This window comes from Gallus gallus, chromosome 3 (assembly GCF_016699485.2).
Source record: "Gallus gallus isolate bGalGal1 chromosome 3, bGalGal1.mat.broiler.GRCg7b, whole genome shotgun sequence".
In the NCBI taxonomy this organism is placed as follows: Eukaryota; Metazoa; Chordata; class Aves; order Galliformes; family Phasianidae; genus Gallus; species Gallus gallus.
This window is the reverse complement of record NC_052534.1, coordinates 84916812-84943720: the sequence shown is the minus strand read 5'-3', so window position 1 is coordinate 84943720 and position 26909 is coordinate 84916812. Positions and strand designations below refer to the sequence as shown.

General features: G+C 35.1%; 1 protein-coding gene across 1 annotated transcript in view; it reads right to left on the bottom strand.

Moving 5' to 3' along the window:
• EYS (eyes shut homolog) overlaps window positions 1-26909 on the bottom strand; it is a 676382-nt gene that overhangs the window by 322336 nt on the left and 327137 nt on the right. Inside the window, exons 21-23 of the mRNA XM_040698528.2 lie at window positions 26380-26504; window positions 24853-24977; window positions 17949-18195 (exon numbers count right to left, since the gene is read on the bottom strand). Coding sequence (XP_040554462.1) covers window positions 17949-18195; window positions 24853-24977; window positions 26380-26504 — 497 coding nt within the window. The remainder of the gene's footprint in view (window positions 1-17948; window positions 18196-24852; window positions 24978-26379; window positions 26505-26909) is intronic.

The window sequence follows — 26909 nt, the reverse complement described above, 5'->3', positions numbered from 1 at the left end:
GTCCTTATCCTTTACGTTTCTCCACCTATAGCAAAGAGAAAATATCCATTTCCTTTTGTCCAGCTACTGCACATCTCGCAAGCAGAAACACTGCAGGCTAGGGAAGGAGAGTGATCGCTCCTTCCTTAAAAGCAAATATATTCTGCAAGGAGTTTGTAATGTGAACACAGAACTGAGAAAAGCAGGGACTGGGCACACAGCTGTACTCAAAAAGTGTCAGAAAGGTGTTTTCCAAGGGAGTCAGTACAGACTACAAAGAGATTTTCTTTGCCAAACATAGCTTTTTAGTTTTAATCTACATAAGCCTTAGAGGATGTAAAAATTCATAGTCCTTACATGACTGTAAAACTTAGTTCCAGAGAGACTCTGGTGTTGTAAGACCAGGCAGCACACAATCACGCTTTCAAGTAGTTTGTCCTTCACTCACCAGACATAATTCCACTTTACAAAGAAAGAAAGACTGAAGTCAGTGTCAAGTTAGTGCAACAGACTGTTAATTTACTATGTCCTGGCTTTGTCTTGTGGCACGATATAAGTCCTTTTTCACCAGTCTGGAAAAAAAAAAAACACTGTCTACCTTCTGTCTTACAGAGGACTGTGTCCCTACCCTCAGCCACTTGTGCACTCTCTAATTAACTGAAGCAGAACAGTACATCTTTCTGACAAAATGATAGGTATGTTAATAGATGATCCCCAGAAAATAAGTTATGGAATAAATGCTCTATTTATATTTGCAGAGAAGACCATACTATACTTATTGCTCCAAGCAACTATATTTGTGAAAAAAATGCACAGAAAGTGAACAAAAAGAGGTATAAATAGATCATAATCTCAAATAATCATATCCCATGAATTTACAAGTCTAAATATTTAGAATTGATTTTATGAAGTAAAAGTTTAAGCAGCCATAATCACAAAGAAAAAATAGAGATATGAAAAATGAGAAATAATAATCACAAGTGCTTTGCTGTCCAAAAGATCCTTCTTGACCACCTACCACATCTTTCATGATTTCTGTTCAAACAAGCCTTTGCCCCTCTGCCATCTCCCACAATTATTGCAACTCATTAGAAGTCTCAACTCAGTAGTCTGTCTTTCAGTCTTTGCACTTTTTTTTTTTCTTAAACTACAAAAACAGCTCTTGGTTCCTCACTTTGTTTCGTGAGCCAACTTTCTTGTTCTCTTCTCCATCTAGAACCTTGTTTGAACTCAGCTCCGCTCTCTGTTTTCCACCTCCCCTCTATTGCTCCATGGCAAAGCCTTTAAAGGCTACATGTACACAAAGTCAAGGAGATAATTTTTCAGTAGATTTTAGATTTTTTTTTTTTTTCCTGAAGTGGGTTTTCATAAGTTGCAATTTTCATCTTAAAATAGTGCTTTCAAGGCCATGACAAGAAGTTTTTCTCAGGGGTATGGAGGCATTTCCATGTTTTATATGTTAAGCTGCTGCTAACATTACCACATTCTACCCGTAAATAATTTTTTTCCATGAATAAAGACAAAAAGACAGTCTTGTTAAAAAAAAATCATGAAACTTTAGTGATATGACAAATACAGAATGGAACTGTATTGCATACCAACAGAAAGGTACTTAAGATAAACTCAATGATCTTTAGCAAAAGAAGAGTGAATTCATTCTGCAAACAAGTCTACATAGCATGTTATTCAATACTTCTAGAACTCCCACATTTTTAAAGGCTAAAACAGAATTCCTATCAAGTAAAATGAGTCATTTTACTCAAAGTGTTATTTCAAAGTTACACTGAATTTAAGCTAAATTTCGGTTAACCTGTACATTTCCAACGCTCAATAAACTTGAATGGTACCTTCAGAAATATGACAGTGATGAACAAGAGGATTAGGATTTACTATGTTTCTGTCAAGCATATGCAAAGGCAACAGGACAAACTGTAGGTATTTTTTCCCCTAGCCTTTGAGATTTAGTAATTATATTCTACAACTGTGTGGGCCTAGAACTTCTGGCATTCTGAGCACTTCTGCATTCACATCTGTTGGGGAGGAGGGGGGGGGGGAGGGGGAAGAAACAGTGACATTCCTCTGATACCTTGGATTCAATTGCCCATGCACATAACTAATTAGAATCCCTGTGTTTTATATCACTTATGGCCTAGAAGTACTGGAATCTGTCTTCAGCCTGTTAATGATAACACTTAAGGATACCTACCTAAACATCATATGAAGCTGCTGTAACCCAGAATGTGACACAAATAGATCCTGCCTACAAGTCAGCAAAAAAAATAATAATAATTCAAAGTGTAACATGATTTAAAACCTTACAAAAAAAGACTTCAGTATGGTGACAAGCAGAAACACATGAAATAAACACAAAGGACAAACTAAAACACAGTAGCTTTTCAGAAAAAAATACACACAAGGTCCTCAAAGAATGCCAACATAGGACTCCACCTTTTTAAGTACAGGGATGTAGTTACCTAACTGTGAACACAAGCATACATTTCAGATCTCTGAATATTGTAGCCTAAGGAATTACACATAATTTTAGTTGATCGCACATTCTTTTAGGTGATGTTAAAAGCAAAATACACGGTAGAAGCAGCTTCCTCACTCCCTAAATGCTAAAATGAAAAAAACTTTCATTAAAAAGCACCTTCTAAAAGATACGTTCACTCCTTACTTTCCCAAATGATCTTAGTAGAAACCCCCACACCCTTTATAACAGATTCATGAGAAAGCTCTTTCTATCTATAGCTCTCTAACCAGCCTACAGGAGTTCAAAAAGATCATAGTAACTTTTGTAACATTTACTCACCTCATCTATCAAGCATAATTTTGGAGCAAATAATTAAATACTACCCTTAATTGACATGCCTAATCAGTGACTGATCAGGCTAACACTTTACCAAGTGGTTGTTTTCCCTTAACCCTGCCTTAGTCTCTGCATCTCTCTTCCCCTAGAGAAACCCATTTTATTGCCTTTTCTGACGATAAAGACTATATGAGCTTTTTTGATATTAACTGTATTTCAAGAACTGTCAAGATTACTGTTCTCACGAGGAAGTAAAAAAAAAAAAAACAACTCTGTTTCTCAGCAAGATCAGATTTATAGAGGAGGAAGTTAAAATTGGATCCAGGTTCATAAAGAACTTCTCAGTTTTTCTTCGTGTTGTTAAACAGCAAGTCTCCTGGAATATGTTTCAGGTTCTTACAACTCATTATACCTTTAGCCTGGAAACTTCGACTCCAGGAGCTACAGATCGCAGAATTCAACACATGAGACAAAGAAGCCGTATGACTTTCTCCATTAAAATCCTCATGTCTGAAGTTCTCCCTAGGAATATAATTCAGTAGACTAAATAGCTTCCTTACATTACACATGAAACAAACAAACAAAAAAAATAAGGCGTGGGGAGGAGACAAATGCCGAAGGGTGATAAAAAAAGTTGTTAAGAGCAGGCCTTAAAGAAAGTTACTAAGCATTCAAAATAAATAGTTACAATTTGTTTTCTTTAAAGCAGAAGCAAAACAAGAAAAAAAAGTTACTGTAAGAGCACGAGAATATGTTGGCATTTCAAGGTAAAATAAATCCACTCCTAAATTGCAATATGACAGATGAACAAAGAGAATTCTGTCAGACTCAGGATGGAATTCCAAATTCTGCCACAGGAAACAAAACCAATCATATCATTTGAGATCAGAAATCCCTGTTCTCCAGAAATATTTAAAATAAATGATAGGAGAAAGGCAAGAACAGATAAAACATACATAGCTCTCTACTAGTCGCCTATTATTCATCCACACAGACAAAGCTTTGATGGCTTTCACAATAAAAACTTGGATATTCTTCTCTGATCATTTCTGTGATTTCCTCTTAAGATAGGAAGACCCAAACTGTACACGGTATTCAAAATTTAGCATCTAAACTGCATCTATGGAGCTAAAGAATTCCTCCTTAGTTATCTTAATAATTCTTAATATTTGTTTAATATTTGTTTAACTTGCTGCGGCAAGTGAAGTGTGCTGAAACAAACAAACAAACAAAAAAAAAGCTGCTTACCCTTAGAAGGCTTTAGGTAGGCAAGGATCTCCAGGTAAGATATGCTTACATACACTGACAACTCTTAAATGAAGTCTGGAAAGAGGTAGATCCTGCTTCCACCCCTTCTGGTCATTCAGCTGCATTACATGCACCTGAGTTCCCCTGGGTTGGCCCTGCCTTCCCACCAGGTGCTCAATCACTGCTTCAGGCCATGACTCGGTATTTCTGCTACACCTCTATTTTTACCATCTCACTAATTTCACTCTTAATCACCAGTTCTACTATCTCACCTGATAGAAGAGGACAACACTCCTGTGGCTTGTAGTTCCCCCAGTTTCTCTCAAAAGCTTTTCTAGTATCATAATAAAGTCTTAAAACTGACTTGGCACTGAAGACACAGAAGATTTCTGATGTTCATTTGCTCAGGTTTTTCCAATACAGTTGATGAAGTTTAATTTCAAAATGATCTTTTAATAACTCCTACTGAAGAAGGGGTCAAGGCTAAATGTTTCTTGTAAGTGAAGAAGGAACAAAAAGTGTACAGATTTAAAGACTAATTTCAGTTCAGTCCAATTTCAGTTCAGCAATGGCTCTAGTGCCTCCATTACTCCCTTTTTTTTTTTTTTTTTTTTTTTTTTTTTTTAAACCTTTATCCATCAACCTTATGAACTTGCTTACTGACATCCTGGCCTTGAAATATAGAAAGAAATCTTGTTGCTAGATTAGACACATTTTGTCAGTTGTTATTCAAAGCCTTTTTGACCTTATGGTTTTTAATGGTTAGCCTGCCAGAATTTCAGAATTTATCACCTTTTATGTTCTTCATTAAAAATAATATTTATCCATTCCAGCTTCCTACAGCTTTTTTTGTAGACAGTTTCTAAGTACTCTGTGTGAGTACAGTCTCTAACACTGCTGCTTTAGACATACAATACTCAGGTAGGAAAGTGCCCAACTTTCTAGTGCTGCAATTAGAACACTCAGAAGAACAGACTTTTGGACTGTTCCAATCCAGGTCTGGTTCCACAGTTCATGGAAGGGATTTAGAATGCAAACGTAAATTAATTAGAAATGGCCAAGTGAACCACAGCTCACTAGATTCTATTCTCCTCCCTTTCTTAAGTTATTCCAAGAATTTTAGTTGAATGGGAAATGATAAATGCCTGAATTCTTATTAGATGCCAATTTTTATCTTTACAGCCTGTGATACTTGATACCCATTAAATCTAAAGTGACAGAAGATTAAATCAACATCAAGGTACACCACTGCCAGTATGCTTTATAAACAATAAAACATCGGGCACATGTAAGCTAATATGTAGAGTGGGCTTTGATCAGATTGAGAAGAAAGTTATATGTAACTTGACAACTAAGATGGCAATATAAAGTAGTTTCTCATTATCTATTTTGCTTTGAAAATACATGACAGGTGTGTGTTTGTTTTTCTTTAATTTCACACTCAACTGCCATGCACAGATTATTCAAGAAATAGCGCATTTATTATGCTTACTATTTACTAAACTATATATATTTTTAATATTAGAAAATAAAAGTTACATAAAATAGAAAGTTAACCTTATGAAAACTTCAGCTCTGAAGGAATCATTGTTACCTTTTCAGAAGTCCTGGCTGATTTTGAACTTTCAGATATCATACACACATATTTCTAAGAATTCTGGGTTTCAGTAAGAATCAAGAAATACGTTTAAAGGGTTTATTTATTTATTTTATTCGTTATTATTAAAAGGCACTTTCTAACATATTTCTAAGAAATTCTAACATATTCCCAAGATAGACAAGAAAGGAGAAAAATGTGATAATCTCCAGCGCTTTCAAATCCTCAAATTTCACAGTAAGTACAAAGGAAAACATGGGACTGCATTTTCCCAAAAGATTTTTAGTTAGACTAATAATCTAGGAGTACTGCAAAATGGTCACACATACAGCAGCTACTGAAATATAAGTAAAGCAAAGTAAAACTCAGATCATATGGAAAGCATTAATTCATACATGGTATGCTTAAGATAATGTAGATATTGCAAGTCTGAGAAACTGGAAACTGAAAACCTGAAATAAGGAGAAAAAAGGTTGGGGAAAAGAATGCTTGAATACATTACTTTGAGAAGCTTCCACTTACCTTGAAGGTTAAGTAGCTGCACATATCTATGTAAGTACATTAGCAAGTAGTATTCTAAATATTTTAAGAATATTAGCAAGCAAATTTAGATACTGAAGCTATGCAGATGAATACAAGAAATTCAAACACAAGCGTGTTCCATCAAAGGACAGAGCTCCAAACATTTTTCCAAGTAAACAGGCTGCCTCAGATGAACCTAGTGTAACCATGTTTTCTCTTGCCTGAGGAAAGCCTGTGGCCAAAATTCTAATTTGCCTATTTCTTGAAGATGTATTTTCTCAAGTAAATTCAGTACCACCAGGAGGTGACATAATGACAAGTTCTTATACTGAAGTGCTCAATTTATTCACAATACAGGCACAAGTCTAACTATATTCTGTGGTTGATGTACTCAGGCTGTTTTGCTCCTGAACAAAAAGTTGGCAATATTTAGTATGCAGTTACTGTGAATAACTTCTTGAGCTGAATCATAATGAACTTACTATAGTAGATTTTAAAAGAAACAAATAAAAACATAAAGGATTAATGTCTAACTAAGTCATGCCCATATCCTTATTTATGTAAACTAGTGAGGTTCATCATGTGGACTACTGATCACGAACAAGTATAAATTCTGAGATTTTGCCAAGACTTTGTCATGGCTCATTATTTTAAACAATTCCTGATGCTCCTGTATTTAAGTGAAGTTAAATAACAGTATGATAGTTCTCCACTTGATTTTGAGATACTCTACTCAATGTGAATAAATAAATAAATAAATAAATCTGATGAGGTTCAATTGAAAAAATTCCCATAACTGAGAAATTGTGATGAGTCAGTTTTAAACAACTTTGCTCTTTTTTCAGTCTTCAAATGGAAACTTTCTTTCAACATGATGGCTATCCAGGAGTCTTAAACAAAAACTATGAGAGAAAGAGAAGCAACATTCAAATCAATAATTCAGCATTTTAGAGGTGGTCAGAATTATAGTACAGCATCATTGCTGTCAGGTTATCTATTTCCTTTGTACATTTGATGTTACAAAAAAAGGAAGAATGAAAAAAAGTCAGATGATTAGTACAAGAAAAAAAATAAAAGGCACACACTTTAAAAGTAACTTAAGAATTAGGTACCATAACAGACATACCCACTTCAAAGTATTATGTGGGAAAATAAAAGAAATTCTACCACTTTTTATCCTCCATGTCTTATTAATATAAATTACGATAAAGTAAATATAGTAAATGAGCCCACTCCCTAATGAAGTTCTTAATTCCTTTCTCTTTCCATCTCACACTTTCTCTTCTTTTAATTAAATTTAAAACTCAGTTTGAATTGCATTTTGGCCAGAATTACAAAATATTAAAAATCCATTTAGTAAAAATAAGTGTCGCAGAGCCTATAATAACTTCTGCTATAACTAAATTCACTTATTTTTCTTTTTAAGGAACATTGAGTAGTCTCCAGTAATTAAGAAAAAAATGCTAATAGTTATCTCTTCACTTTGGAGAAAAACATCAACATTTGAATATTGAGATAGCAAATCAAGAAATCATGAGAAACTGAAAATACTTTGTTCAACACATACAGAGAGATCCTCTGCTCAATATTTAAAATATTCAGAGACACACTGCTATCCCTGTGAGAAGCACTGTATTGAAAGGGAACTATTGTTTGCATAAGAAAAACTATTTTGATTTTCTCATTCTTACTCCTATTCGGAAGTGAACTCTAGACTATTAACTCATATTTATAAGTGGAAATCTTCAGGGTTTTTTTTTTTTTTTTTTTCCCTCCATACTTTTCCATCTCATTTACTGTGATACTAACTACATTCTGAACATTACAGAAGCTGTTTGTAATAGATACAATGACTGAAATTGATACTTTACTCTAGCGGGTTTCTTTGCTATTTGGAATATATGACATTGCAAAAAAGCAAATCATTAACTAAGGATTAACAGCCTTGCATCTGCCCACCTTGGAAGAACAAAAGAACCTCTAGAATAAACTATACCAAGAGAGGTTAACATTTCTCTTTTCCTCCAATATAGAAAATGGTACCCAGAAGTTGTAGGTTACAATCTTTAGTTGTAGAGCAACTAATTCCAGCCAACAAAAAGGTAGAAATATTTTTATTTTGGTATATTCTTGATCTATCTAGGTATGCAGAAAAGGCAACAGTCCAATCTCTTTTCAGCTATCCTATTTGTCCTCTCATATCAGTGGAGGTTCCCTGTCAATTGTTTAGTAATACATGTCCTGGCAATGCTAGGAAAAAGCTATAGGGAGATATTTAAAGCACTTCTGAAGCAGTGCTGAGACAACACACCCTAGAGAGACTTTGGTCTAGTTGCATATTGGGTACTAACTAATAGGGAAAAAATGTATTTTATTTTAAGAAGAAAATAAAGAATAGCTATGTGCAACAAATTGCTGCCCAGGCCAAGTTAAGCCACAGGGCAACATACTGTTAATCAGGCATAATCATCTCAAGAGTATTGAGTAATCAGTTCAGTCTTTATGACAAAGTGACCCATGTGACATCAGAGGAAAAAACAGGATTGGCTTATGAGGTCATTTTATGTTTCCCATAATTGCACATAAATATTTACTGGCTACTTGAAATAAGACAACCCCCTGGTCAAAGGTGTGAGGTGCATAACCCACCCTAGCTCACAATTTTACAAGCCTGTTAAAATTAGATGTACAGAAAGGGTATAACTGTGAATCTACATGACCCATTCTCCCTAAGAAGACTACAGCTTTTCTCACAAGGATTCATTTTTCCACTAGAGTAAATAAAGAGATATTAAAAATCAATATTTTGGCAGAAACTAGTTTTCCTGAGGACCAATAACGTGTTGTACTATTTCAGCGCTCTTCTCTAAACTTGTCATCCTGAATACTCACATTCTCAATCAGTTTTACTGCTTGCTTCTTATATATCATTATTTCAATGTGCATGCACTTTTGACTACCCTGCCCTGACTCTCCAGGCTCTCATGATTTGAGAACAATACATACAAATAATGTATATATTATGTTTGGTCAACACTTTCTTTCTCCCATGCCACTGTCTCTGTTCATGCCAGTAGAGATCACAACCAACAGAAAACAATTTCCAAGATGGAACCACTCAAGGAAACAATTCTTTCCATGTAATTATTGATCATCTTTTCTTAGGAGAAACTTAAATACAAGTCAAGTTTACTCAAAGTTATCCAGAAATGTCATGGTTATCACTTACAAGGAATATCATATATCATCCATCCTTGATATTTATTCTCCAATCTTGGAGGAAGGAGAACTACACTACTTTATCATTATGTAATAGAATTTAAATGCAAATACCTATGTTTGAGTAATACTTATCAAATTAAGTATTAGAGACTTTGTACATGAACACAACCGTGCACCCCTCCTATTGTAGTCCCCTCTTTGGGGGATCCCAGTGACTGTTATCAGGACTCCTTAATTTTTTAAGCTTTATTTTCTCAATTAAGATGTAGGAACAGTTTAACAGGCTGTGTTTGTACTTCCTGAATGCTGCTAAATCATCCCTAAGGATTACTAAACTCCAGATCATGTAACAGTATTTTTGAAAACTAACCTGAGCATTTGGGATGTATTTCCTATTATATCAAGTAATAGATTGTTCAAAAATGTAATGACAAAAATTCTTACTAGGGGGTTGCCTAGACTCTAAAAATTTTGTTATAATTTTAAACTACATAAATTATTATTATTTTGAATATATTCAACATTTGGGTTTAAGAGTAAAGTAGGAAGAAATTCAGTATTTACACTAACTGCTCTAAAATTTAAATGCAAAATGCCAGTTGCATGGAGCTCCCAATACTGTTCTGCAAAGAAAATTGAACAGTCTTTTCAGGCTAAACAGAACTTAAAGAACAAGTGAAATTTCAGACTTTCAGAACACTCCTGTGTGCATTCTTTGCTGTCCTCATGAATGCTATTATTGTACTAATGCACTGCAATTCTTTTGGTCCAAAAATCTGCAACCTAAACCAACATAAATACAGCAGGAAACTTAACACAGAATTATTTAACGAAAGCAGGTAATTCTTATGAGTTACTGTAAAAACAAATTAGTGCTTAAGTCAGTCCCAAACCAGAGATGCCATTCTCTCAGTTTCAACTGGCTTTGAAACTCTGAATGACAGAAGCTGCTAACTCTCATATATTCTGTTTCTAATGTGGCTTCAGTATTCTTAGCACTCAAAATCTTCAATCATTTGCATGTGTGCCAAGAGATTTTTTCCCAATATTAAAATACTTTCAGCTGTAAACTATCATTGTCTTAGCACTATGAGGCAAAATGAACCTCTGTGCAGAAGGACAAAAGAAACTAAAGACACCATTTAAATATTAGTGGAACACATTTAGATAGTTAAAAGGCAGAATATAGTTGTCAAGCTTGGTCAGCTCACGGGAAATTTCATCCACCATAGATAAGAATCTGGCATTTATAACCATCGTCTTTTTTAAGATGACAATATGCTATCTAAATTACCTCCATTTTTTTAAAAAAAGCTAGATCTAACTACATGTTTCTGAGATATGCACAATTCTGATTGAAGACTTTATTTTGCAATTATACTTTGTATTGCTCTGAATCACTGTCTTCAATAAGGCTTCCACTATAGATGTATCCTTGTATGCAATCTCCTTGAAAAATCTGCTTGTTAATTTTCATGGAAATCAGTCAGCATTGGATAACACAGAATTATATGAATCAGTTTCTCATGGTAGTTTTTTAAAATCATTAGTAGAATTGCTACCTGAAGTGTCAATGATGCTGATACATTTATGTGAGTTCTACATTATGCCTGCTGTTGACATGGAGTACACGAAGTGAAAAAATAAAAATAATAAAAAAAATCAAGGTAAAGTATTTCTGAAATGAAAATGAGATGCCCTAACTTAATAGGCTGGCTTAACATATCAATTTTCCTCTGGCTAAACAATACATAACAAAAATCAATGAAAATGATAAGGATTTCTATTTAGTCAGAAACATCAAATTATTTTAGTAGTAGAATTTATTTAACCTTACCATCTATAAAGGTTCAAATGTCCCATCACATGATCAGTGACTGTTTTATGCACTTCAGATAGAGTCAAATCACTTATTTCACACTTCTATAATCTCACTTTCTTATAAGTTAGCCATGAATGCCAAAATGTTGTGGACTTTACACATATTTGATTGAGATATTTACAGATTAGTTAAATTTATCCCTTCTATACTTTCTGATTTTTTTTCTTCCAAATTTCACTGTAATGGAGTGCATCTTCCCACTACCACCATTTTAATTAGGTCATAAGAGATTCATATGAAAAAACTGATCCCACACTGGAAATTAGCCGCATATTCATCTCTAATTTCCTGATCATTCTCTGATCATTCTGCATTAATTTATGACATATTAGATGATATATTTGAAAGTATGACATTAACAAATTTTGAACTTGTTCTTACTATCTACACATCTTTATAGATAATTGAAGCATTATTTACTATATAGGTACAGCATAGTAGTGAGATGAATATTAAACAATATTGAACTAAGTATTTGTTGAAGTAAGGTAAAAGAGTCATTTTCAAAAGGAACAAAGTAATTTTCAATGTGAATAAACTATTAAGAACAGTTTACACTGGTAGTAGAGAATGCATCTGGCTTTATTAGGGGTACAAAATGCTTATGCATGTGGACATGTCTCAGTGTCTACAAGTGTAATTTATAAACATTGCATAAAGTAGAGTATGTGTTCATCCAATTTTTATAACTCACATATGTAGATATATTAGCATGTAGACATATTGCTCTGAAAGTAATGGATCTTATTTGTTTTCATGGAAACTATAACAGATACAATAAGCAAAATATTTGAAAGAGTAAATTCTCTGCTACACAGCATTATTTGTCAACATAGTTGCTACCATAAGCTTTTTATTTTTTCCAGAGATGAACAGAGGTCTGCATGCTGCACTCGTAAAAATGCGCACGAGCAGAGGCAACCCACTGTCACTGTCACCATTGCTGAAATGCATCACCCATCGTCTCACTGTGCTCACAGCCACTGTTTGGTCTCCATAAACATTCAGCAAGGGTCAATGAATGTCAATAGGTGCATTCTTTTTTCGTATGGAGAAATTCAGTAACACCCCTTTGCTTCGTACACACTTCAATGCCAGATGACATTTTGTCAGACCGCTGCTCTGCTGTCATCTGTCAAATGGCAACATGTAATGGAATAACTGTGAGAAGATTCAACCTCTACTGCCATACCACCATCTGCCTCTGACATCATGGGCAAACACAATACAAATAGGAAGCATTACTTTTGGAGGAGCCCTTGTACACTGCAGAATATTCATGTATTCGTTTTCATTCTCATATAGAAACTTAGAAATTAAGAAATTATGTTTTTCTTAAAAAAATATTAATTCATTTACCTTTTTTCTTTTCATGCTATAGCACTCATGTACATAGAATTTCCTCTTTATTTTGCTTGCCTAAGTCTGAGGAGGAAGCAATCAGAGTTTAAAAAAACAAACAAACAAACAAAAAAAAACCCACACACATCAGAGTTAGAAGTTATCAAAATGCTTTTGCTTGCAGGGTAGCAGTTTGCACTTGAAGAAAAACAGAAATGGGCCAGGCTTCCATTAACCTGCCTATGTGTCTGTGGTTGGATCATTTGGGATAGTGACTTCTTCTGATCAAAATATGGAAAGCTACCAAACTGAAGCTTCCAGCAGTTGCAGATACAGTACAGAACTGTGAATGTTTCAATGCATTCACTCGGCATGAAATTCCACATTAATCTACACAGGTGGCATCTTAACCAGGTTAAAATTATTTCCTTCCTTGATGTACCAGATATAACAAGATGTTTTTAAACTCAGCGTATGATTACAGCTACAGAGAACAGGGAAACTAAACATAATGGATTGAATAATACTATCTGGCAGAACTGATAAAAAATGAAGTTTCAAATAGTCATGAAAGTGATAGCAGCTCTAGTGAATGTAACAGACACAAACCAACGTGATAAAACAAAATTAAAAAGCAAAAGTGTAAAAAAAATTAAACATTTTTCAGAAACCTCAGCACATACTGCTTCATATAAATGGACAGAACCTGATTAAGGAGAAGGATGGAAAAGCATTTCTTTATTATGGGAATCAGAAAACAATGAAAGCTCTGAATTTTGCTTTCATCTAAGAGTGTTTAATTAATAAGAACTGAATAGGAGTGAGTAATAAAAAAATTGTCAGATTTCATAAGAAGCTTTGTAGTATGTGCCAATTTGACTAATTACATTTTCAGATATCCCTTTGCATGTCACAGTTCTGGAAGAGACTAACATATATTATAACATACACTTTCCATATATCACATACCCCTTAGGCAGTAGCAATATGTGGTGCAGTCAAAGGATGAAAATCCAGTTCAGAAAAGTTATGATTTTTAAGTATTTTAGTCTCCAGAAATAATAAAAGTAAAACCATTTATTTTATGTGTAGAAGCTCTAGTTCTCTGAGATGTGTTGTTAACATTGATTTCTGGTTATACTCTTTTGAGTCTTCTAAACACGTGACCTTTGCTACCCACATTTTAACAGAAAAGTCAGCCTAACAGTCATCTCCTTTTCCAAAATTAGAACTGAGAGAAGAAGAATATAATACACAAAGGTGAGTGGACAGTGGAGTGGACTGAGAACTGGCTGACTGGCAGAGCTTAGAGGGTTATGATCAGTGGTGCAGTCTAGTTGGAAGCCTGTAACTAGCAGCATTCCCCACAGGTCAGTGTTGGGTCTGGTCTTGTTCAACATCTTCATCAACCTGGATGAAGGGATAGTCCATCCTCAGCAAGTTTGCTGATGATACAAAGTTGGGAGGAATAACTAACAAGCCAGAAGGCTGTGCTGCCATTTAACAAGACCTGGACAGACTAGAGAGTTGGACAGAAAGGAAATTGATGAGGTTCAATAAAAACGAGTCTTACACCTGGGGAAGAATAATGGCATACATTAGTACGAGTTAGGGGCTGACCTGCTGGAGAGGAGCACTGCAGAGAAGGACCTGAGTATCTTGACAGACAACAGGCTGGTCATGGCCGTCATGGTCAAGAAAGCCAAAGGTATTCTGGGATACATTAAAACAGCATGGCCAGCAGGTCAAGGGAGTTGATCCTCCCCATATATTCTGCCTCAGGGAGACCGCATCTGGAATACTCTCCAGTTCTGGGCTCCCCAGTTCAAAAAAGACAGGAATCCCTTAGAAAGAGTCCAGCAGATGGTGACAGAGATGATTAACACTATCAAGAGGAAGTCAATGAAGAAAATCAGAGGGCTAGAGCACCTCCCCTATAAGGACAGGCTAAGAGAGCTTGGGCTTTTCCACCTGGAGAAGAAAAGGCACTAAGGGGACCTTATATCAGCCTTCTGGTACTTGAAGGGGACCTACAGGAAAGCTGGGGAGAAACTGGTTTTAAACTGGAAGAGGGTAGATAGATTTAGACTAGGTATTAGGAAGAAATTCTTCACTGTGAGGGTGGTGAGACTCCACAACAGGTTGCCCAGTGATGTTGCAGATGCCCCCTCCCTCCCCATCTTAATCCAGTAGTTATTCACTAGATTTCAAGCTTCTGTGTTGATTCATATCTTGACCAGTTGGTAATATACAGGAGAATAAGACCTGCTTGGACAAGTTGGCCTCATGAGCATAAGGGTGCGTTTCTGACAGAAAGAATTTTATCTGTTTACTTATGTATGCACATCAGCAATGAAATCTACATGGATAAACACCCACAGGGAAAAAAAAAATCTTCTTCTGAAACCTCTTTATACATTCATAGCCAAGAACACATTTTAATTCTTCTAGGTGATACGACCTTAGTAAGGTGTCACATCCATTGAACAAGTTGCTCCATTCAAGCATCTTGTAACTGTGACAGACAGTTTTACCTTGGTTTAAAAGTGCACCACGTCAAAAAGTTGTCTGAATAGATATGAGAAACTTAACAGTGGTCATTAGTTGATAAAAGTTGAAACTGAGCTGCAGATATGTGGTCAAGTCTTGGTAAAAGTGTTTACATTCATAAGAAGTTCCTTAACACGCACAACAATAGTGCCCGCTCAGCTCATGCATTCCAGAACAGAGTTGCTAGTATTTTGCAAGGGAGAATTTAAAACAGGATAGCTGGTAAAAGATACTTTGCTACTAATATGTTATGAATTTATATTTGCAGACAGTTTGTACAGATAAAACTGAGTAACATTACTTTTCACTACAAAATACTGGGAATGAAAAATTTTTAGGGTATTCAACCAGTAGATCTATAGCTGAGACCTATAGGCAGTAGATAGAAAGTGAGTATATGATTCTTCTGAAGATAAAGGCAGCACAGAAAGTCCTATCAGTGTGTGTATTTTCTGCAGTGGGATATGAGGATGAATTTCTGTGAACTCCACTGATGATGTTATTCTGCTAGATGAAGAAAATAAATACGCAGAAGTAATAGCAGTAGCTCCCATTAGTGCATACCAGCTGTTTAATATTGCTGAGTTCATCCAAAATGCCTCATAAAATGGAGACTGTTTGCTGTGCAGAACTTGGTCTGGGAATACATCAAAGAGTTTTATTCCAAAGAATATGTTGCTCATATCCAGCTTAATTCACTTAAAGAATCAGTAGACTGTGATTTAATGTTTGCAAGTCTCTGGCTGATGGATGAAAAAGTAATAGCTAGATACTAACTAGGAAGAGATGTTTGCATTTGAGTTTCATGAATAACTAACAAAACAAGGAGAGATTTCTGTTTTTAAATAAATATCTTAGTAGGTGAATCAGAAATTACTGAAGGGCTTTGCAAACTCTATTGCTCTTCTGGTACTGAAAAGACATCTGATAATTCTTCACGATTCATTTTGCAACAGACAAGAGAGAACTGACAGCACGCTTGTAGAAGCAGTAGTAAACCGTAATCCATGGGAGAGCAATGACTTGCTATTTAATTCTCTTGAAGTCTCTGGAATGTTACTAATTACTGAACTTGTGTCTGTGGCAGACAAAGGAACAGTCTGGTTCTTTTATTTTAGAGATTAAAGTTGTGGTAAGAAAAAAAAAAGTGTGATAAATGAGATACTATCATAAATATACTGGGAAAGAAGTATAATCTTATATATGTGGAAGTATTGGAAGCCACATGTGGTACAGGTGTGATATTAGTCTTTGTTTTTACAGAGCTGAACAGCAAAACAAATAACATGCGAAGAGATAACATCTGTTGACTTTCCTATCCTAAACACTGTTTAACTCTGAAGTGATAGTCTTCCTAGTTTATAGCTTAGCTTGCCAGATTGGTGATTAGAAGTATCCCTCAGCTAAAAAATATATGCTTTTGTAGATGTATATGGATAAAGATGTTAAGAAAGAAGAGGAAAAGGAAAAGGGAAGGAAAGGGAGGAAAAAAAATGAACGCCCAAGCAAATTGATTCTGCAGCAAATTATATGACCACTAAAACCTTACTCAGTCTTATCAAGGTATTATATAGCAAATACAACTCTGTAAATCATATTTTTAATAAAAGCATAGAATGGGTTTTAGTGACCTCAAGAGCTGAGTAAATGCAAACTCTCTCATTATTCATATTTTGTATGAGGGCCAGCACCAGAACAAATGGTGCACCTCAGAGCAGAAGTATTAAATTTTCTAAATCCATAGCTGCTGTGAATCAATATAAAATGAATGAATTACACATCTTATCCATTGAGAATACCAGTAAACTAGATGACATGATATTCTGGAAGAGGTACAGATGTAACTGCATTTAGTAACTGCATTTTTTGTCAGCCTCATTACCTACATCAAGAAGGAATATTACCTATTAATTAGACAACAACAACAACAACAAAATGACTCCTAAGGTATACCTTCCAAAAAGACTAGTCTGTACAGAAATCAAATACTCAGTAAAACTTATAAAAATAAAAACAGAAATCCTGGCTTACTTATAAGTAAGTAAATGTATTGAAAGTAAATACTTTGAAAGAGTTTATAATAAAAAAAAAAATCTGAAAAAAAAAGCATAAGCACAAAGATGCACATGTTGTGCATATAACATCATGTGACAATGAAGATGCAGTCTTCAAAATAAACTGTTACACCTGGTGCTGACTTTAAATATATATTAAAAAAAAAAAAAAAAAAAAAAAAAGGATAGGGACAATTTTGGGATTCCCCAAAAGATCACATTAAAAACACTTGGAATAGCAGATATATCAAGAGGCTTGTTCCTGACATTTTTAGTGCAAAACCATCTAGATGCACAGAAAAATAAGCACTCAGAAAAGATGTGAACTTGAAAAGGAAAAACGAAGTACCCAGATGGTAAAGTAAATTACTGTGGAAGAAAGAAGGGGAGACTGGCATTAGGGTCAGAGAGCTGAACATTGTATCAGGCACGTGAAATTTTACTCTCTAACAAAGTAAACTGAAAACCATGCTAAAAGCAAGTGCAGTTTTCCTTGTTGGGTATGCAAGATGTTGGAGAAAAATGTCCATGAGAGAAAAAGCAATTTTCCAATTATGTATAAAGATGTAATTTAATCCACTGTCCTTTCTTAATTACAAGAACAAAGAATAGTATAGGAAGCGAAAAACAACATGCTGAAGAAGAAAATAAATATACTTTGAATACTCTTACCGCATAAAAAAAAGGCACTAACAGGGAAAAAAAGCTTGATATAAACATGACTTAAAAGCATATTTTTCTTACCTTGGGCCACCTCTTCTGTATGAAAATCAGGGATAGCGTGTTTAGACCAAAGTTCCATAGATACTGCTAGCGCTGATGGAAGGTCATTATCTAAACTTTCAGTAGGAAACAATTCAGCCATTTCAGTTTTCTTACTTTGGGAGATAGTAGGTAAACAGGTGATATTGTTTATTCCATCAACGCAGAGAAACCCACTGGAGCAGGATTGTATAAGGCAATCATTGTAATTAAGCTCACAGCTTCGTCCCTGAAAGAGAATTTTTAAAAGCCATTTTTGAAGGCAATTTGCATTTCATAGTCATGCTAGTTCAAATTATTGCTTTCTTTTGATTCTAAAGTGTTGTTTGCTTATATTAAAATGTTCACATTTTCAAAAGCAAATCTAATCAACTTGAAAATATTGTTCAAGTAATTTAATAGCATAATTGTATATTTAAATTTTTTAGCTAAATGGTATTTTTTATTCCCACTCAGTACTACAAATTATCAATACAAGTTATTTCCCCACAAGTTTGTATTTGTAAAGTATCAAAGATACTGGTCTTGTCAATTAAAATAATCATCTTTATATAAAGGTGCAACCTCTATTTAGGAAGTTAGTATGAAGCTATACAGAGAACTGTACTGACAGTTATCTGAAAACCTACAGATCGGTCTGATTGTCAAGTTAAAGATATGTTTTCTTTTTGTATTTCATTACTTGTTGCTAGTTAACAAATCTTCTTACAGCACCATTTTAATATATTCGGTTTGTAGTTTACTTTTTGAAAAATAAAAGCGTAGCAGTAGTTTTAAACTGGAGCTTTATTTTTGACAAGGCTAACAATTCATGGGAAGTCCGAAATATTCTTTCTAATAATACATTTAAAATTTCATAATCAATATTCTGTAATAAAGGAAAGAAATAATACATTTCTTTCAAAGCAATAATTATGTGAATTAAATGCACTCTGTCAAATAAGAATGTGAATGTGAAATAAGTATACACTGAATCCAGCCTAGGTTCATTTTATTTTCACTTCTGCTGTAATGAACTAGTGGGCTACATGAGCAGAGAGCTAACTTTGATAACTAAGAAGGATCTCCTGCATTTGGATAGGTATTTAAAATATGCATAACTTCATCCCTGAAAGACAAGCATCTCTGATGTTGTACAATCTGACACATAACCCTGCATGCTAGGTTTTCCAATAATCGATGGTATTTATGGTTGGGCTTGTCAATGATTTTATCATCATTATTTCTAGCTACATTAAAGAACAATAGAATCACTAAGGTTGGAAAGGACCTCTAAGATCATCAAGTCCATCCATCAACCCAACACCACTGATACATTGAATAAATATGGTCTTTTAATATAAAGTGCTGAAGCCTGATATCCTCTGAAGTGTACCATGTTTAAAATCTGAGATACAAGTTCCAATTGAAGCTTCTCCCAGAACTGGGGCATATCTAAAATCCAAGCAGCATTCAGTAAGCATGTGTTGGTTGCACACTTTCCCTCACATGAGATGGATATGAGTTTTCTCTTGCCTATCTGGTCCAATTTTTTTCAAATAGCTTGAAACACACTTCTGAGATCTCTATCAACATTTGATGATACAAAACATCAGGACACACAAAAAGCAGGAATGGGGACTCTGAAATTCAGTTTTTAGAAGTCATTTCAGTTAGAGTCATAGAATCATAGAATCACAGAATCACCAAGGTTGGAAAAGACCTGCAAGATCACCCAGTCCAACCATCCACCCATCACTAACAGTTCTCATTAAACCATGACCCTCAACACAATGTCCAAACATTCCTTAAACACCTCCAGGGTCGGTGACTCCACCACCTCTCTGGGCAGCCCATTCCAGTGCCTGACCACCCTTTCAGAGAAGTAGTATTTCCTAACGTCTAGCCTGAACCTTCCCTGGTGCATCTTGAAGCCATTCCTTCTAGTCCTATCACTAGTTACATAAGAGAAGAGGCTGACTCCCAGCTCAATACAACTTCCCTTCAGGTAGTTATAGAGAGCAATAATGTCTCCTCGGAATCTCCTCTTCTCCCGACTGAACAATCCCAGCTCCTTCAGCTGCTCCTCGTAAGGCCTGTGCTCCAGACCCCTCACCAGCTTTGTTGCCCTTCTCTGAACATGATCCAGGGCCTTGATGTCTTTCTTTCAGTGAGGGACCCAAAGTTCAGTGTTCAAAGTTCAATGTTTGAAATGGAAGAGGTTTCAATAGAGGGTTTTGGACTGATTTAGATACATCCATGTTTGTTTCAGTCAAGTACTTGATTTATTTTGGCAAGCAGATAAGCTAACCTGTAAACTCATAGCATCTTATAAAATACCTGGCTATATCAGTCTTCTAAAACATGAAGGAACAGCAGGCCAATTTATATCTTAGACATCTGTATAAAAATATTTCTTTCTCCCTCTATTCTAATTCCATACATAGCACAAATGATCAGTTCGTTATGTGAATAAGATTTCTGCCTAATAATCTTTCTTACTGCTGTAAAACTTACTCTTCGTTCTGACTTTCATTTTGACAAGTTAGTGTACTTTTCTTACTACAACATGGAATAGTGAGCAGTATTTTATTGCGATTTTATTACTTGTGAAAACTAAGCAGATGCGGATAAACTCCACTGTGCGTGAAGGGTATATCGAATTGTCACAGACAAATTTGATAGCATTGAAAGTGACTGTAAATGCTTTACTTAAACAATTTCCAGGAAGGAAAATGCTGTAGATTTATATTTAAAAGTAGGTATGCTTCCATAGATCTTTCCATTTCAAAAATAAATATTTATTCTATTCACCACTGATTATGTTCTTACTCCCAAACTTTCTGAGAAAATTCATGACCCATACTTTATGATACATACTTCAGATAACATTGCATATATAGACTACAGAAGACATATTTAACATACACTTTAGCTGGAAAAATGACTCCTCTGGGAATTCCACTGTTTCTACTACATACTGACTCATAGTAAGGAACCAGAATCCACTGGGGGCCTAACAAATATCCATATTGAGATGTTTAGATCCCAAGTGTCTTTGGTTTTCAAACTGAAGGTAGGTATGTTGCACCTTTTACTATTTTTCCATTTCTCTACTGTGCAAATCCCAAAGCATAGTGGAATCTATGGACTGAAGATGGAACAGTGGTTAATGGAATAAAAGTAAAGAAATCTTAAATTCCAGCTACCTCAGAAATTTGCAACTTCTTTACAGGTTTGTTCATATTATATAGGTAATGCCCAAGCTAAATACTAATAGAAAAATGGTCTCCATGGCTCGGATCAAATGCCTATCTAGTCCCACCTTCAACAAGCTAATAAAGAATACATGAGAAAAAATACATGAAGAAAACAAGAAGATTTTATATCCAATAAAGCCAAAAATGCCATTACATTTTCTAGCAATGAGTAATTCAGAAAATCTCTAAGCCAGGGTAACATTTAGAAGAGTAATTTAAATAAGGATGGACCTATCCTCATTTTTTGATTTATTTCTACTTTTTTCCTCTACACTGAAGTGAAACATGGACTTATACCAATGCATTTTGCATTAAGTGAAAAAATAATTTCTACAGATTTTAAACTTGCTCTCTGATAGTTTTATTTGGCATTCAGATTATATTTTTGGATAGAAATACTAACTAAATAGCACAATGATCTTCTCTATTACAGTTGTTTGAGTAGGAGAAGTATGAATACTTCATGAACAAAAGGAGATTCTTTTAGCATGAAGATCTGAGTATTTTCCAAATAAACAGTGTTTCTCAAATTACACATCCTTCATCCTGACCTTGTTTTCAATGCCAACCTGCTTTTAAAGACAATGAAAACAGCAGCTGCTATGAACTGCAGGGAAGTATCAACTATCTCCATTGTACTTTGCAAAAAAGCTCCTTACAAAATTTCTATTCCTTCTTTCACTAGATCATCAGTAAATTCAGTCAGATTATGTGCACTAGTATATGATTTATGGTAAAATACAAGTTTTACAAAACTACAGATAAATAGTCACTGCAAATGGGAGAAATTCCTGGTGACTGGAAGAATTTATATTACTCTCCTATCTTCAAGATTGGCAAGAAGGAACATCCAGGGAATTACAGGCCAGTCAGCCACACCTCAGTTTCTAGGTAGATGATGTTTCAGCTACTCCTAGAAACCATTTCTAGAGGGAAGTGTCCATGCTACATCAGGAGAGTTGGAACTAGATGCTCTTAAAGGTCCCTACCAACCCAAGCCATTCTGTGATTCTATTATTTTATGATTTCTAGGCAGAGAAAGGACAAACATGAGCATGATTAGCAATAGCCAACAATGAGCTATGAAGAGGAAATTGTGCTTTACCAACATGATAGCTTTCTATGATAAGACGACTTGCTTGGCAGATGAGGGGAAAGCAGTGAATGTTTTCTATCTTGAGGTTATTAAAGGTTTCAGCACTTTTTCCCATAATATTTTCACAGACAAGCTGGTAAAAAAGGGATTAGAAGATTGTATGGCAAAATGGACTAAAAGATGGCTAAACTATCAGGCTGAAAGTCCTCTCTTTAGGAATCAGTAGTGCAACGTTGAGCTGAAGGCCAGTCCCTAGCATGTACCCTAGAGGCTAGTATCGCCCTAGAGGTGAGATAGAGCTGAGTTCTTCATTTACTGATGATGGGACAAAGTGAACCCATAGCACATTTCCATGTGACACACAATCAAGGAGGAGTGGTTGGTAAGTCAGATGAGTCTACTACTATTACATGGACCTCAGAAGGCTTAAGGAATGTGATGAAAAGATCTTCGGAAACTCAAGAATGAGAAATGCAAAGCTTTGCACCTGGGATGGAAAATCTCATTCACGAGTACATGCTGGAGGCTGACACACAAGAAAGCAACTTTTGTCTTGGTGGATAACAAATTGAACATGGGCCAACAATAAGCACCTGTACCAAAGAAGACCGCCACCAACAGCAGCACTGGGCAAGGTAAACATTGCCAATAAGAACTGATGTCTTCCCTCTACTCAGTAGATGAGGCCACATCTAGAGTACTGTATCCACTTTTGGGCTTCCCAATACAAGAGAGATATGAAGCTACTGGAGAGAAGCCAGCAAAGAACCAAAAGAGATCATTAAAAGTTGGAGCATCTCCCATGTAGCAGAGGCTGAGAGAGCTGAGGTTTGTTGAGCCTGAAAAAGAGCATATTCATGATTCAGTGTTTACTGAATATATTATTTATTACTGAGGCTCTAATCAACCTGTGACTAACACTTTTCTGCAGTCTGCTTCTGCATCCTCTTCCATCCCACTCACTGGCTTAGCTCCCTCTGCTCAAGGTCAGCTCTGGTATGGTGCAGCTGTGAAACCTTGGATTGGAAAGCTGTGAAAAGAGCTGAATTGTGAGAAAGACATATGAGATGTCTCACTTTCATGAGCTCAGAAGCTTCATTTACACTCAGATACTTGTCACTGACCCTTAATCTAATCATAAACAAAAACTGTAGCTTACTATGGAGGTAAAGCCTACTATAGTGAGCCTAGTAGTTAGTCATGACCTTGCCTCACTATGTTCACATCCTGGCTTAACCTCAGGCTTGCCTTATGATCATGCACTTGGGACTTTCTGGATGAACATGGTTGCCACCATCACTGGACTTGCTCTGCTTTCCTTGTTTAAATACTGTGGGACTCCAGTCCTTACCTGTAAGGACATAACCCACACCTACTTTGCTGCTCCTTTGCTTCAGGTTTGCCTTCTCTTATGGAGAAGCCCAACTGACACTTGTACTTTTTGACATGCACTGGGATATTCAGCTATGCTGGGGATGGAACATGCATAAGGGCAGAGATTAATACAATGCCTAAGAAGAACTGAGGGTAGACAGAAGTTTTTCCACCTTTTAGACTTTTTTTCTTTTCTGCTCTATTGCAGTTTGTTTTTCTCTCACTTGTGGTAAACAAGAAATTTCTGTTTTGGAAAAAAGCCCTACAATTGTCTTAAGTCTGAAAAGTCACTTCCTTCTTTCTTGACTTGTCTGCACAGAATTTGTGAAGGTAAATAGGAGTCCTATTCACATCAATTTGTTCCTTCTATTTTACAGTCTTCAATACAGCAATCAAATGGTGAATAGATATTAAAATGAGCACACTCGTCATAATTTATAAAGTAAAGTCAATCAATTAAGAATTTCAAGGTTAGAGTTGTACAGGTAAAAAATACTAAGATTTTTTTTAGGTAAAAGATCATATACTCCTTACTCTCCTTGTTAATAACTCCAAAATATTAAATGATACTAGTAAATTAAACTTGAAGTGTAATAAGGTAAAATACAAGCTCAAATTGTAGATAGCTACTACACATCTCCAATAGCATTAAGAAACAGCATAAAGTGGTGGTGGCAGAGTGAAAATTTCAATCTTAGATAAATAACATAACTTGCATTAAAGCATCATCAAAGGGTTCTATTGATATGTTAAATAGAGAAAATAAAACACAGGACAAAAGCCCACAGGGATGAGCATTCAAATGATGTGTTTGATTTACTGTCAGGGAACTCATTTTCAAAACATAAGTCTGTATGACATAGTCTGAAATACAAGTAATCTTAATATGTATGTAAAAAAATTAATTTACTTTGATGACTGATAAAGCCACTACACACAATCATTCTTTTTTTACTTTTTGTGAATATTAGGTATATAGTTCTCTGGAATATTAGAGTTAATAAAATGAGTAAAAAGAATAAAGAAGTTACAAAAATACTGTTGTTTTTTTTTTTTTCTGGAAGGCCAGGTTTTATCAGAGTGAGGATAAAGTGACAAGGGATTACATACAACATTTTCTGTGCAACAACTAGAAGTCAGGTTAAGGAAAGGAGAAGAAAGAATGTCAGCAGCTCACCACAAATCCCGGCTTGCAAAAACAGGAATAACCAAAACTAGGGTCACTCTGAACACAGATGCCATGTATGCAGGGGTTGGATATGCACTCATCAACATCTAACTCACAATGCAAGCCTTCCCATCCTGTCAAGAAAAACAAACAAATAAAAGATCACTAAAATCTAGAACCATCAATCAAACAATAAAGCTATGAGTAACTATAAGTAATCCTCACATCTATTTACGTAGTATACGGAAGACAGTACAATGAACTGCCTTTGAGCCGTGGTTTCCTGAAGTAGGAAAAAAAAAATAAAAGCAGTCAGAAGTCAGAACCCAAACAATACAGACATTACAATCATACTCTACTGAAAATCTCTTGGGGAAATTAACATTTGCTGATTCTTATTTCTGTAGAGACATAGGTAAGCAAACAAGTAAAACTTGGATACACTCTTGCTTACTTGAATTAATTGACTTGACAGGTTTCCCTTCACCTACAGAATTAACTGTATTGTTAGCTCTCTTGTGACTAAAAATAGTCAAGGGTAGAATGTTCCCTGAAATTTCTAATCTCATTTCAGATCTGCAGAGTGCAACACAAGCCACTTTTTTTTTTTTTCCTGAAATTTAAGCAGAAAATTTATGGAAATACCTATCTTAATTTTTGACCTTTCTAACCTGCTGAATTTGTGCATTATCATCATACTGTGGAAGGAAAAGTGGATAGATTACAACAGTCAATGCTACAAAAAAGAAAGGAAAAGGTTTAAGAGAGAAATTTCGTTGCGTAGAAACAGAAGTTAGAGCCCTCAGCTAGAAAGCAATTTTTAAAAGTCTGTATTCAAATATACTTACATTATCAGTAGCTTTAAAAAAGGGGGGGGGGGGACATATTTTGGTTTTGTTATTTTTTTATGTTTGAAGCACAGTAATGATAAAAAAAGTACAACTTTTTAGCTTTTAAGTTAATTTTATTAGTGAACAGGTATGAAAAAATGTGTATACTACAAAAGATAGGTGATAACTCAGACTTTGAAGGTCAGAAGGGACTGTTATGATCATGAATTCTGGCCCTCTAAATGGCAAAGACCAGAATTTTTTCACCCAGTGTTTCATACATCAAGAGTACAGCATCTTTACAGATTACTGCGTGTCTCTTAGACACAAAAAACATTTTAAAATAAAAATAAATAAATAAAAAGTTTCAGCTGGGTATAAGTTTATTCCTAAAATTAATGTAGTCCTAGTAAGACAAAGATATACTGCCTTATAAGTGAGATAGAGAGTAGTCCTGAAAAGATTAAATCTGAGACTGCAGGACAATGCAGGCTTATTGTGATATTTGCTAAAACCCCTACATTTCCTATGCTGCAATAGCTGTTCAGTTTGATCTATGGAAGCACAAGAAAACAGCTGTATTCCACCCAGCAGATCTAAGCATGGGAATGTGTGGAATAAGAATAAGAACACTGTAGTTAAAATTTTCAAAAATTTTCATTAGTCAGATGAAATTTTAATCACTGTCCTGTCAAATGTCAGTTACCTTTTTGACACTGACAAGTGTACCCATTGACATGATCTTCACAGGTTGAACCATGTAGACAAGGTGATGAATTACACTCATTAACTTCTATTTCACAAAACTGTCCAGAAAATCCAGCAAGACACCTGAAGAAAATAACATTACAGTGTGTTATACTATGCATAATCAATTGTATAAAATATATTTGTGTGAAAACATTTCATACAATCTATGCACATTAACAAGACACAATGTCAAGTATTCCTTTTCATTTTAATGGACATTTTACTGTAAACCATGGAGATGGATTTATGATGGCAAAAATCACCCACAAATTTCATATTTGAACTGTAGTATCTGGATGATGATCCAACCTAACAATCTCAACTGCAGTTTACTGCTTCTAACATGGTGAGCAAATACAAACCTTTCTTAATGTGGTCTTGGGAGTCTGTTTGACTAATAAAATAGTTTATTTAGTAAACCAGCTGCAGCCTTTGTTTGGAAAAGTGATTGTTGAGAAATGTTATGCTATTAAATATAGTTACACC